We start from the raw sequence: 14,158 nt of genomic DNA on the forward strand, positions 1-14,158 counted from the left end.
GAGTATACAAAGAAAATTTATAAGAATAGTCTATATTTGTATATAGGTAATCATGATCAATATTCAGCCACCATGAGTGGATCAAACAGGCAGGTAAACAAGTGAAACAAAATTAAAATGAGGCAAAAATGGAGTCTGATCAAATCTATGTCATATACCATCATAGTGATATAAATTTCAAGTCGCATAGAAAACTAAATAGAAGTATGTAAGCGAAATAGCAACTCTACATATGGTATAATGAATAGATGATCAGATATCCATTATGCAGTTATGATCAATTTCAACAGAGGATATCCAACAATCCACAAATACAACTCAATCCACAAATACAACGAGCGCTAGCGAGCGCTCACGCATGCGCATTTTGGACGCAGGGTAGCTTGCATTCAAAATACAACCAGATACTTAGCGGTGACGATAGACGCTCACGCATGCGTAGTTCAGACGCGGGGCGCTTCGCATTCTCAATACAACTAGACGCACAGTTGTGACGTCAGACGCCGACGAACACGAGGCAAATCCTCTATAATTGGCGCTCCACAGCGAGTCTTCCCTATACCACCAACGAGCACACATCGTCTCTGCTGCATTAGGTATATATATTTTCTTGCTATGACTGTTTAGTGGTTCTTGTCTCTCCTTGTCTAGATATACCTTAGCTCATTCTGTGCACGCTTTAATCATATGGCAATAGTTGTCTGTATTGCTTGACCTACATATAATATGTGCATCTCGTATTTATAATAGAGAGTTATCTTTGTGGATTGTACGGGGGAAGGGGAAGGAGGGGGGCTGTCTGGGGGCTCCCTCCCTCTCCCATCGGGGGGCTGCAAAGGCTGACTGTTAACCTTTTCCATACAGCGGTCCGTACGGACCGCGGTATGGAAAGGGTTAAACGGCTGACATCACAGCACAGATGTCAGCCGTTTATACCAGAGTGTCATCAATGAGCATGAGTAGAGCATGAATAGACCTCCAGCAAAATGTGGAGTAGATAAATCAAATTGTCCCAAAAAGGTGATAATAGGGAGCCAAAAGAACAACACGAACAGATCCCATTAAAAGAAACAACCAAAATTAAGTTGTTCTTTCATTTGTTAAAAATTTTTTTTTTACTTTTTCCATGATAACTTTTAGGGGGCTAGAACCTGAGATCTTTTGTTCCATTGTCTCATTCACCAAAATAGAGAACTATTATGGGAAATGGGATTCTGCTGCTCTATCTGCTGAGCTGTCCTACAGGCCTCTTTCACACAAACGTATTGGTTCCCTTCCCTTATTGGTTGAATGGGACTGAAATTTGCGGTCCCCAATGCACGGCCAACGTCCGTGCGGCGGCCGAGACGTATCCAGTCCCATTCAACTTAAGTTCTATTTTTTTGCGGAACGGAAACACAAATCGGAACCCCATGGAAGCACGCCGTAGTGCTTCCGTGGGGTTCCGTTCCGTACCGCATCTCCGGATTTGCGGACCCATTCAAGTCAATGGGTCCGCATCAGTGATATGGAATGATCGCGGCCGGTGCCCCATGTATTGCGGAACCACCGTATGCGGTCCGCAATACGGCCACAGGAGCACTACGGCCGTGTGAAAGAGGCCTCAGGCACAGTTTTGCAGACAGATTTCCATGACAGGCCTGGGAAGCTTCAGTAGGCCTTAGGCTGTCATGGTAACCAGAGCCGTGCAATTTCACTGCAGGGGCTCCGATTAGAAGGCAGATGGAGCTGCATTCCTCTGCCTGACCTCAGATGCCATGATCGCTACTGAACACGGCATCTGAGCCATCTAAATGACTGGTGTAGACGTCAATGCCGATCCCAGTCATTGCAGTCAGGTGCTAAAGCACAGCAGTCCTCTCCATACATTCTCTCAGACATTCAGCTGTTAGTTCATGGTCTCACCGGACTCCACAGCACTGTTGTTGTGCGGGAGGAAATCAGCAGGAAGCGAAGGCCTCGCGGTGTATGTCGAGGTGCCATCTTGGCCATCTTCCCGAGCAATTCCTTGAGCTTTTCCACAGCATTCAGAGATTTATTTCGAATAATGGTGCTTTTCCAGCATCACACTTTATTCCCGGACTTGAGAGAAGAAATAGTGGTATTATCCCAACAGGATGACATAAAACACGGGCCTTTGGCAGGAACTACAGCATATAGAGTCTGTGCATGCAGTGCGCCAAGCCATGCCCCAATTGAAAAAACTTATGGAGACAACAAAAATTTATTTTCTGACTGATCAAAGTCTTTTCCGTTGAAATATATTTGAATAATATCACTATTATATATTAGATTAAGTGAATGAATGAATGAAAGTTTAGAGCACACAAGTAAGATTAAATAGGAAAGGGATATAGGCCAGATGATCATAGAGCAATAGTATAGACTTTGATAATTCAAAATTTACCGGAATACATCATATAATGTAATTTATGGCGCTGCATCAATTTTATCTCACAACTAGATGGTTGCATAAGTTAATGGGGTTGTCCGGTCTTTTAATATTAATGACCTATCCTCTGGATAGGTCATCAATATCTGATTGGCGGGGTTCCAAGTACCCGGCGCGCCCGCCGATCAGCTGTATGAGGAGACATTGTGTGCACGTGCTGTTTCCCTTCTTTCTTCCTGCTCACCGCTGCTTTGCCATAGACAGCAGCAGCGGAGAAGGCACGTGCGCACTGCTCGCGCCGATCTGATATTGATCACCTATCCTGAGGATAGGTCATCAATAGCAACCCCTTGGATACGGGAGATTTTTTCGTTTTTGCATTTTCATTTTTTTCCCTATCTTCCATGAGCCATACCTTTTTTATTTTTCTGTTCAAATATCCATATGAGGGCTTTTTATTTGCAGGACAAGTTGTACTTTCTAATACCACAATTTAACATGTCATAAATGTAGTGGGAAGCGGGAAAAAATTCCAAATGGTGTGGAATTGGGTAAGAGAAGTGATGAAAAAATGGCGAATCTTGACCCTTTTTTCCATTACGCCATTCGCTGTATTTGAAAAATATTTCACGTGGTGACACCCATGCTGTTTATATTTAGTTATTTATGTATTTAGTTTTTTATTCTACAGAAAGGGGAATGATCTCAATTTTTTAAAAAATTTTTTTTACTTTTTTTATGGTTTTGTAGCTGTTGTTTGAGGCTACAAGACTCACTATTATTTTAATTTTTTACCACCATGTTTCATAAAGATCCATTATGAGAGCAGAATTGCTCATTTCTTGGTCGGGATATTAGACATCAAAAATCGTCATCATCGTTTGGGAGTACAGCGTCTACTATTTCAAGCTAGGAAACTCATAGCTAGATTTTGGCTTAGACCTCAGTCTCCGACTAGGGGAGGTTTCCTCAATAGAATGTCAGATATATTACGCTTAGAGAAAAGTGTGTATGTTAAAAGAAACTGTGCTGGGAAGTATGACAAAATATGGGATAACTGGGAGAAATGCAGGGCACAGTGTCCGGTTTAGCCTTTCCTCGTAGTTGGACTATGGGGTAGGAAGAGGCGCAGTATTTGTTTATGTAGGCTCTCTATCTCCTCTATCCTACTTTACTCTGGATGTATGCTGTATGAAGGTGTGTAGTACTACGCAGGTCGGGTGTGCAGAGGTCTGATACACAGACAGGAGGTGTACACCAATGGATGTGCCCTTTGACATGTTAATAAGATGTCCAATCTTGGAGTTTGGATCCGCTCCATCGCTCGGGTAGGGAAGGGGGGGGGGGGGGTACTGGGCTTTAGTTGGGTAGGGAGGGTTGGTTTCCTGTTTATACATTTTTGGATGGGAAATGTGGTTCTGTACCAGATATACTTTGTAACTAGAATACGTGATTTTATGTGCTTCTTGTACCATGGTTTATGTTACTTGTGATAGTTACTTACGTAAGTATCTGTCCGATCGTGTAATGCCATGGTATTTTTGTCATCAACTGTTGCATGTATGCTGTACAGACTGTCTTCCTTTGCTTTTTTGTAATTTTTGGAAAAATCTAATAAAAATTATCTGATTTAAAAAAAGAATTGCTCATTTCTTAGTTGGCCTGCCGACCAAAATAAGAATAGCAGCTCCAATACCCTGGGTTTCAGAGAGACAAAGCGTATTAAATTCAATTACCGGCATCCTCATTAGCCGCAGAGGATGCTGGTAAGAAGCCCGGAAGTGTGCACTTATGGGTTTTTTAGATGCAGTGATCACACTTGAGGCTTTAATAGCCGCAATCGGCATTATTGCCGGTTACGGTCATTAGCCGTGGGTCTCTGCTGTTTGAAACAGGTTATGGATCACGAAGTTCATGCAACACAACAAACACAATTCAGGTCTGGCAGCTAGCAAAATGCAGAAAGCCATCCATGTAAAATCTAGAGCTGCAGATGGAACATTTCCAGAAATTAACAAGAGCAAGATCCTTGATACTCAGGCAAAGTGTATACATTTTAAGCAGGTTCAAATAGTGAGAGGTATTCAGCTGACATAGTTATGTTATTTTTTTGACTGGATACTTTTGTATAAAATAGGATAGTAGACTACAGTTGAAAAAAATAAGTATACTGGTTCGAAGCATGCCAAAGGGACACGCTTTTGACATGAGTTGAATGAATGGGAATAATATGGGTAAATCTGGCATATACAGCCTACAATGCAAGCTTTCCAGTTGGAATAAACACTGCAGTGTAAATAAACTCTTGCCTACAGAAATACTGGCTGAATAAGTGCAATTTATCTGTGGAAATTAAATGGTAAAATAAACCCAAACGCTTTTACATAGCTTTTCCATGACTATGTTATTTTTGTTGTCAAAAGTAGGAATTTGCATTATCGCTTCCTGATGTATTAACAGGCGGAAGTAGCACTAAAAAAGTGCAATCCCTGGCATCCCCTCCTACCCCCTCATCTATACCTGTTCACCCCAGTCTTCAATATCATACAGTCACGTGATTTGTTCAGACAGATAGACAAAGTGTGAAAAAGGCCTAAGGTGGATACAGATGGATAATACTTATATAGGTGGATAATACTAAAATGCAAAAAACCTGATCAGCTGAGAGAGCACTGAGCTCAAATGGATGATTCCCAGCATACTGTTAGAGGCAAAACATCCCGTCAGAATGGCTGGTGGCATCCAAGAGGAAGAACGGATTGCTGCTTCTTTTCTCATTTCTATACTTGCATCATATAGCTGAAAAAATAAACACGTCTGCAAGTTTAACCAGGGGAAAGGATGTAAATGAAAGGAAAAAGAGGGGATCTGAAATTTTAGTTTGCATGTGCTGATCAATCCAGACAGAGGGAGAAAAAAAAAAACACTCGTAAGGTTGGGTACAGACAAGATTATTTTATTGTGTGCATTTTGAAAACATGTAAAATCCTCTCCTGTTTGAAGAGGTTTTTTTATGGCCATGCCTCTCAATACACAAAAGTAGTCTATAAAGCAGCCGACATCACATGCCATTTTTATAATATACAAGTACACCCAGATCCTTCTCTAGTAATTCTCCCAGTAGTACTAACTAGAGACGAGTGAAGTTTTGTAAAATTTGGCAAAGCAGCCAAATCAAATTTTACAAAACTTCACTAATTACGTTGTCACGAAGCGCATTTCTTTTTTGTAAGTAGTGGGTGCAATGACAGAGAGCTCGTGAGCACAGCTCACTCGTCACTGTGCCCCTCAGATGTCACGTTCATACATAATCGTGGCATCTGATATTCATAAAAGTGTGTAAAATCTAAAAAACCAAACAAACACAGATCTATTTGTTCATGCCGGTCGTCACCATCTTACTTGAAGGTCTGGTGTGAAGTCTCACGTGGCGACATCATACGTCACCATACACGGGATTTCGGCCGAGCTCTTCAAGCAAGATGGCGGCAGGCGGAACATTGCGAGCAAATGGATGAGGCAAATATATATATATTTAATTTTTTACACTATTTCAGGTTAAATCGATTTGCTACTTCAAAGCACAAGGAAATTCAGCTTCGCGGCAAATCCAATTGCCCTGAAATTTAAATCGAAGTCAACTTTGTGGAATTCAATTTGCACATCCCTAGTACTAACCCTAGAACTGTGATGGCTAACCTCCAGAACTCCCGCCGTGGTAAAACTACAACTCCCAAGATGCACACCTGCTTGGCTGTTTTCAGAACGCCATAGAAATGAATGGAGAATGCTGGGAGTCATAGTTTCACCACAGCTGGAGCGCCGGAGGTTAGCCATCACTGCCCTAGGACCTATGAATATAAATGATTGTCCAGATGCATTATTCTACATGAAATCTTAATTTCCAAGTGGACACCCATATACTCAGTGTGCCTTAGTAACGTATATAGATATTTTATAAGCTATACACATTAAAAAAAATACTTTTACTGCCTAGCATCAGTGCTACCAGTACCCATACCAAAAAGAAAGGCAAGGTGAGATATTTGTTTTGGCCACTGGCTATGTTTTAATGATGATGTGAATGGGAAAGGCAGTTGCTCCCATGTGTGTCTGCATGGCACCATGCACAGATATATGCTCACATACTGACAGGGTAGCTTTCCGTCCAGGCAATCGTTAGGTAGCAGAGTATACCACAATGTCCTCCATGGCATGGGGAAAAGCAATCGCTATGCCATCGCTCGCCCCCATGCAGGACAGAGGTGTTCCAGCGATAGATCGCTATTACACAGCGCGATCTGCCGCTGACACCATTGGATTTTGAGGCATACTTTAAATTTTTTTTACGAACGAGCATTTGCTCATTCATCGGGCATTTTGAGGCAGTATTTTAACTGCCAGATGACCGCTAATGAGCATTCATAGGAATGCTCGTTAGCGATCATCTGCCAGTCTAAGGGCTCTCTTGCAGGAATCATGCTCTGTGTGTGAGAGAGAGAGAGATCGAGCAGTGTGGACTACAGAACCGCATGGCATTATCACGATTGATAACTGTCCTTTCTGTGACATTAAGCTGCCAGCATGATTCTGTTACAGAAAGATCAGGCAGACACACACAGCATTATCAATCATGATAATGCCACATGATCCCTCTCTCACACGGAGTGCAATTCCCGCAAGGGTCTTGCTCGAGTGAAAGAGCCCTAATACACCCTTTAGCCTTGCCACTAGTAGTTTGAGCACCCTAAAAGCCAGAAATGATAATAACACAAAGTCCACAATCAGCCTCATCTTCAGCACAACCCAAGTCTGTCTAGCTTATCATTTTCCACGCTGGTACCCAGCTTAGATTAGTAAAAGGGCAGGTTTATTGATGCCGTGATCTTCAGCCACCTCTGCTGAGAGGAACCTCTTCACACATTCTTGGAAAGTGTTGTCTCTCGCATAGAGCAAGCCTCTTTCTATGACACATCACCTGCTCCTTTGCTTGAGTGGTACAAGCATTCTGTGCACTAAAATGATCATTTAAAAGACCAAGTTTGCTCTACGTTATAAAGTGGCAGCAGTATAAGAAGGTGGCTACAGCTGGAATAAATTGTGAGAACAATCATCTTGCAATTGTTACTAGGGTCAACCTTAGAATAATGGAGCAACTAACAAATTGTAGGCCAGTATCCATATCTACACTCAATGACAGGGATGGGCATAATGGCACCACCTACCATGCACCCTATTTCTTGTACTGAAACAGTGCAGCATTTTCTCCCACATAAGTTTTATAGGGGCACCATGACATTCTCACACAATCTAATTTCAATTTTTGGGGCATAGAAGTCCAAGGAAATAGTTGGTTCAGGCTTGGTTCTACAAGCACCACACAAAAGGAAAAAAAAATAACACTAAAAAAATGAAATTTGTCAGGTTTCAGTAAGAAAGTGAAATATATCTAGAAGTATATAGCTTTCTGCACGAGGTGCTTCTAGCTGCTTCTTTACTTTACAAATAGCATAAGGCTACACTGGCTAATATAGGAGGGTTGTGCCAAAAAACAGTACCTGAATGGCTGATGTTGGGTGAAGATTTGACACAGTGGAATTGCAACTTACATAAAAGTTCTGTTTCGAGAGGTTAGAATTCGCCGAAAGAAACCATCAGGGGTAATAAACGGCGCCCCCACCCCCTTCCCAATGCAAGTTTCTTAACCTAACCCCTTCCCTTCAGCCTATGGCCCTTCAGCTGCCCCTCTCTTGCCCCTACCTGGTGCTGCCTGAGGAGATCGCCTCACCTGGCCTCAATGGTGGTGCACCCCTGATTACCATTCATTTTCCATTATGATTTCTATTGTGCTTTGATTCATCTTTTACCTACAGTTATATAGCTTTTACGCTATTATGTACCCCTGGACCCTTGTCAAGTGTTTCTTCATATAACATTTATAAATATATACCATAAGACATTTTCAGTTAACGTGCTAGGCAGTAGTCAGATTTCAACAGGTTATTTACTACTCTTTATACGCTGTATATAATATTTAATGTAAATAATGACAATGATATACACAAGGAGCATAGAATAATACATCGGATTAAAATACACTATATACAGAGATGCTCGTTCTATCATTAAAATGTGTGAGTCCTTCAATAAATAATAATTTTGGAGTATACTTCTGTAGTAAATCATAAAGAAATGAAGATACCTTGTCCATCTCTTCCTTAATCTATGTACAGAAATTCTGCAGCTTATCAAACGCTAAATCATTTCAGAGTGTTTGCTGACGTTTGAATTCAAGGTCTGGAATTTCTCTCGTAAGTTTTTGACTCTGTTTTGTTGAGCAATATCACCAGTGGTTAAGACTTTTGGTTTTGATTGGTCTTGTGCAATTACTGTGGAAGCGTCTGAGTTGAAGAGATCTTCCCTCGTTTTATATTCTTCAGAATCCTGATAAGCTTTGCATCTTTCTATCACAGCTTTTATGGAAATCTTTTCTCTGGTGGTAGGGGATCGGATGTGTACATAAGTGTCATCGACATCACAAGCAACAGGGATCTTTTCCATTATTATTACTTTTTTATTATTTTCTAGCGTTGCTTCTGCACTGATATAGTAACAGTCATCTTTGGTTTGGCCAGAGTTCCCATTGTGCAGTGCTTCAGTACTTACGTTTGGTCTTTGAATGTATATTTTATCAAAGAGATTTGTTTCCTCTGACACACCATTCATACTGTACTCTGAAGGTTTTATGTTCTTTTTGTCTTGAGCTTCTGGCATACTTTCCACATTGTGATCTCTCAATTTATCTGGTGCAGACTGGCTTCTGTTAACGGGAAGCTTTTTGCTGGACCCAGCTGTACTTGCGTATCTAGATCTCAGTTCTCTCACATCTGGCCAGTCGAATTTTTCGGTTTTGACTGGACTCAAGGGGCTAATACAATCAAACTTTATTGGGGAAGATATATCTGGAATATCAGCAGAATTGAAGGACAGTCGCTTAGGAGATTTTTCACGTTGTGAGGTGGGTGTTGGAGTTGTGGGGCTGTGTTCTTCTGAAATAGTGTGATTATACACAGGAAAAGAAGATTCAGTCCTCAGTTTATCTAAAATAAAAACAAGGATTTAAAGAAATTACTTTAAAAACAACAGATTTATAAAGTGGGGTCTAGAATTCAATGACTTAAATCGGAACACTCAATGAAGTAACATCTCCAGCTAAAATGTCTAAATGATACCCAGCTTGATACCCCTGGACAAATTTACTTATCCTTTAGACCAGGGATCAGCAATCTCCGGCACTCCAGCTGTTCTGAAACTACAACTCCCAGAATCCTCCTTTCACTTCTACAGAACAGCCAAGCAAGTGTGCTTTCTGGGAGTTATAGTTTCCCAGCAGCTGGAGTGCCGAAGGTTGCCGATCCCTGCTTTAGACTAAACATAAACTTAAACCGGCTGTCTAGACTTGCACCAAATTTATCACACTGGTTGGATGATAAATTTGATTGTTGGCTAGACACTTTTCTCTAACTAAATCAACTATCGGTTGCCTTCGTTTAAGAGTTCATTCAAACAGCCGTATGTATGAGTCCGCATCTGTTCCGCAATTTTGTGGAACGGGTGCCGGCCCATTCATTTCAATAGGGCCGAAAAAGATGCAGACAGCACACAGTGTCTGTAGTTCAGTTCCGCGGCCTGCAAATAAAATAGAGCATGTCCTATTCTTGTCTGAAATCGATATTTCTATATAGTGCTGGCCCTGTGCGTTTAGAAATTTGCGGACTGCAAAAAACACTTACGGACGTCTGAACGAGCCCCAAGGCAAAATTTCACATCAAAATTGTGGAGTAAAATGTTGCATAGTGGCCATGCCTCTTCCCCATGAAGCCACACCCTTTTCTCTTACGCTGTACTCCCTTGTCGAGGTAGTTGGAGAAAATTCCTCTGAACCTAGATGCGCCAAATTATGGCACAATTTATGCCAAATCTTGGTGCAGTCACATTAGTTGTCATCTGCGTTTATGTTCATTTTAAAGACAGTTTTAGGCTTGTTTGTCACTCGTGCAAAACAGATCCGGCAGGCTGCCGGGAACAGCCTGTCGGATCTGTCCTTGCCGGGCACTGCTGGCATTCTGTCAGGCCCCATTCACTATATTGGGGGCCAGCGGAAATGAATATCCCTTTAAGACCACCAACATGACCAGCTATCAGTGACAGATCTCTCTGTACACATACAGTCTGACAATACAGTGATAACACCTCCCCCGTATACAGCTAAAGTGAAAAAGAGCAGTGATATAAAATGTATAAACTACATGTTTTAATGAATCTTTTTCCACAAAAATATATAACAATCTGCTCAGCTCCTCCGGCTTTCTGCAGATGGCACTGCATTTGGTGGGGACAGGTCCTCTTTAAAAACTTAAGTCAGGCTACCATACAGCAGTGAAATAGTACTGCCAAGATTACTGTACAATGCCTTGTAAAATAATTTTAAAAAAAATGCAGCGCAAATCACTGGAGCACACTTTGTATAGATGCTGGGCCATAAATGAACTGTAAATATGCAGCAATTGCAAACCATTTAACATATCCACTTAAGTAATAACCTATAGTGTGGGCACATGCATACAGTAATATGGTATGTGCCACCGGATATATACAAAAATCCACTATAATAAAAAACATTAAAAAAATAAGGTGAAGACAATATACAAACCGCAAAACTGACAGTGTGGTCAGGATAATTGGTAATAAACAATCATACAAAGTACAAATGTATCCAGTCAAAAAATATGACCCTGTCAGGTGGACAGAGTGAGTAGATAATGACGGCATGATGCAGGCCCAGTGCATTTCACTGTTGACTTCTTTAGGGGAACAATAACTTCCCCGTCCACTCCTATTATATAACCACAAGCCAACCAATAATAACATAATACACGGACCAGACCGCTATAGTCTGATCATTGTCATAGGACCACCTATGTTTACCTAATATTGGCATCCATCTTACCAGCAATGCCTCATATCAATCATCTACTCGGAGGAGGAGGGCCTCGAGGAAGCAGAGAGTGAAACGCATTGGATCTGCGGTAGCTGTTGTGTTCTGGTATAACTGATTGTTTACTACATTGCCCTAACAGGGTCAGACTTTGACCGTATACATTCTCATTCTATAATACGGTTTGCTGACCTGTATGTGTGTATCGTCTCCTCTTGTTTTTTAACAATTTTATTATTGTTGTAACTTCCACAAAAGATTGTGAATTTTTATCTTGTGGTCACACTGTATGTGCTTCTTTATTCTTATTTCCACCTAACGTTTGGATTGTCAACGGTTTACTGTCCATTTAGACAAAACTGTTGCTAGTAGGTAACTATACCAGTTAGTTACAGACAACTATAGTGAATTCTTAGATTGGAGCCAGGAATGACATACAGGCAGTCTGATAAGCTACTTAATATACAGTATACCTAAATACTGAGTAAAACCCATAGGTTTAATTTAAAAGTAAATTACAAATTGTGCTTGTGAAATGGACACAAACCCACCCATACTTACATTTTTCTTCATGCTTTTCCTCCATTACTGAAGGTAAGTTGCCCCTCCGCATATCATCTTCTAAATCCCTAATACGTCTGTAAGGACCTGGTTTATTGCATTTAATCCTTTGGCTATATTGCCTGGCTAGTTGATAGACTCGGCTTTTCATGTTGTCTGACAAGTTTACATCCATATAGCTGGCAAGCTGCATAAATGTGGGATGATCATCGATAGGGGTCTTACAGTCCTGATCTTCAAAGCTTACATTATTGCATGGACTTAGCTGACCCGGAGAGGAATTATCCATTATACGATTCTGGTATTTTTCATTAATACTACCAAAATCACCTTCCTCAAGTATTATGAGAGGTTCAAGAGGATCCACTGGGTTTTCTATGGATATTCTAGGTTTTTCAGGAAGGCTTATAAAGCCGTCGTCTGTGCTTTTACTTTTTTCTTTTTCAATTTCTTCCCACAGTTTAATCATTTCTGTTGAACATGTGAAAACTTCATCAGAAGTTGGAAGTTGCATCTCTTGAACATTGCTCTCAGAAGATGTACCAGAAGGTTGGGTGTGTAGAACTGAACAGTCCGTGCTCTCTTTTTGTACAAATGTGGACTCATCTACAGCACTACCACTGGAACGCATTTCACTTCTCTGTCTTGTAAAACTCGGATTGTTATATCTAGGAAGACTGTTAATCTTAAATATAGAGTTTTTTACTACTCCAGTAGGAATGTATGTTAAGCTTTCTCTGCGTTTTATGCTAAAAGCGGCATCCTGATGTTCAGCCTTGTCATAATACGTTTTTATCTTGTCAATAAGTTGTCTGTCTTGGAAGGAGAGAACGGACTCTCTTTGTTTGCCAAGGAGTTGGTCTTTTTCTTCAAACACATTTTCGACAGAATAAACTTTACTGAGTGAACACTCTGCATTAGCCTTTTCACCATTGGTCAAAACAGCCTGATGAGATTTTAGAAAATCAGAGGATTCAACCTGATATAGACTTTTATCTGTGTTATCTAGGTTCATCAAACTGCTACTTCTGCTCAAAAGCCTTGGAGTAATATAACCAATGACTTTTCCATCCTCCAAGGCCAAGCTGCTTCTCCTCGAGAGATTATTACTGAATCTCTCAGCAATTACACTGGCTTGATCCAACACAGATGGAGGCAGGATGCGAGATGATTCATGGATGTTGGTTTCCTCTTCATCCTCCTCACTGCTAAAAGTTTTCATATCGTCAGCATTTTCCACATTACTATTTTCCAGAGGCTTAGAGTCATTAGAATATCTTTCTGCTTCTTCTTCAATTGTCTGGTTGTCAGTAGTTGCTATAGTTGTTTCTAGAGCAATACCAGATGTACTGTTCATGCCAGCAATGTAAACCTCTTCTGGTTCTGAATTACTGTTTTCCATTTCTTCCAATATCTAAAAAAATAATAAACATAATTTAGTCTTACCAGTAAATACCTTTCCAGGACATGACAGCACACATGGAGGATGTCCTTTATACCTCTAAAGGGACAGGAAGCACAGAGAGGTTAAAAACCCCTTCAATGCCAGTGTTGTAAATCATCGCACCGGTCAAGTAACAATACATGTAAGAAACCGATACTCAAGTAAACAATATATACATATCTACAATAACATAGTATATAAGGCCGAAAAAAAGACATTTCTCCACCCAGTTCGGCTGGTTATCCTGCAAGTTGATCCAGAGGAAGGCAAAAAAAAAAAAAACTGAGGTAGAAGCCAATTTTTCCCACTCCAAAAAATTTCTTTCTGACTCCAACCAGGCAATCAGAATAACTCCCTGGATCAACGACCCCTCTCTAGTAGCTATAGCCTGTAATATTATTACACTCCAGAAATACATCCAGGGCCCTCTTGAACTCTTTTATTGAACTCATCATCACCACCTCCTCAGGCAGAGAGTTCCATAGTCTCACTGCTCTTACCGTAAAGAATCCTTTTCTAGGTTTGTGTACAAACCTTCTTTCCTCCAGACGCAGAGGATGTCCCCCGTCACAGTCACGGGAATAAATAGATGATGGGAGAGATCTCTGTACTGCCCCCTGAGATACAGTTGCAAGAAAAAGTATGTGACCCTTTGGATCGATATGGATTTCTGCACAAATTGGTCATAAAATTTGATATGTTCTTCAACTAAGTCACAACAATAGACTATCACAGTCTGCTTAACATAATAACACACAAAGAA

At 40.8% G+C, this 14,158-nt stretch overlaps 1 protein-coding gene and 1 long non-coding RNA gene across 7 annotated transcripts in view; one reads left to right on the top strand and one right to left on the bottom strand.

The window, feature by feature from the left end:
- LOC120981397 overlaps positions 1-6,732 on the top strand; it is a 32,102-nt gene extending 25,370 nt beyond the window's left edge. Inside the window, exon 5 of the long non-coding RNA XR_005774708.1 lies at positions 6,548-6,732. This is a non-coding gene — a long non-coding RNA (uncharacterized LOC120981397). The remainder of the gene's footprint in view (positions 1-6,547) is intronic.
- A 272-nt stretch (positions 6,733-7,004) lies between these two features.
- The window catches only part of PLEKHG3 (pleckstrin homology and RhoGEF domain containing G3), a 156,829-nt gene continuing 149,675 nt past the window's right edge, over positions 7,005-14,158 (bottom strand). For 5 of the 6 annotated variants that reach the window (XM_040410901.1, XM_040410899.1, XM_040410898.1 and 2 more), the window contains exons 17-18: positions 11,952-13,365; positions 7,005-9,492 (exon numbers count right to left, since the gene is read on the bottom strand). In XM_040410901.1, coding sequence (XP_040266835.1) covers positions 8,648-9,492; positions 11,952-13,365 — 2,259 coding nt within the window. In that variant the 3' untranslated portion in view covers positions 7,005-8,647. The remainder of the gene's footprint in view (positions 9,493-11,951; positions 13,366-14,158) is intronic. The other variant, XR_005774707.1, reaches the window with a different exon arrangement.

This window comes from Bufo bufo, chromosome 11, assembly GCF_905171765.1.
Source record: "Bufo bufo chromosome 11, aBufBuf1.1, whole genome shotgun sequence".
Taxonomy (NCBI): Eukaryota; Metazoa; Chordata; class Amphibia; order Anura; family Bufonidae; genus Bufo; species Bufo bufo.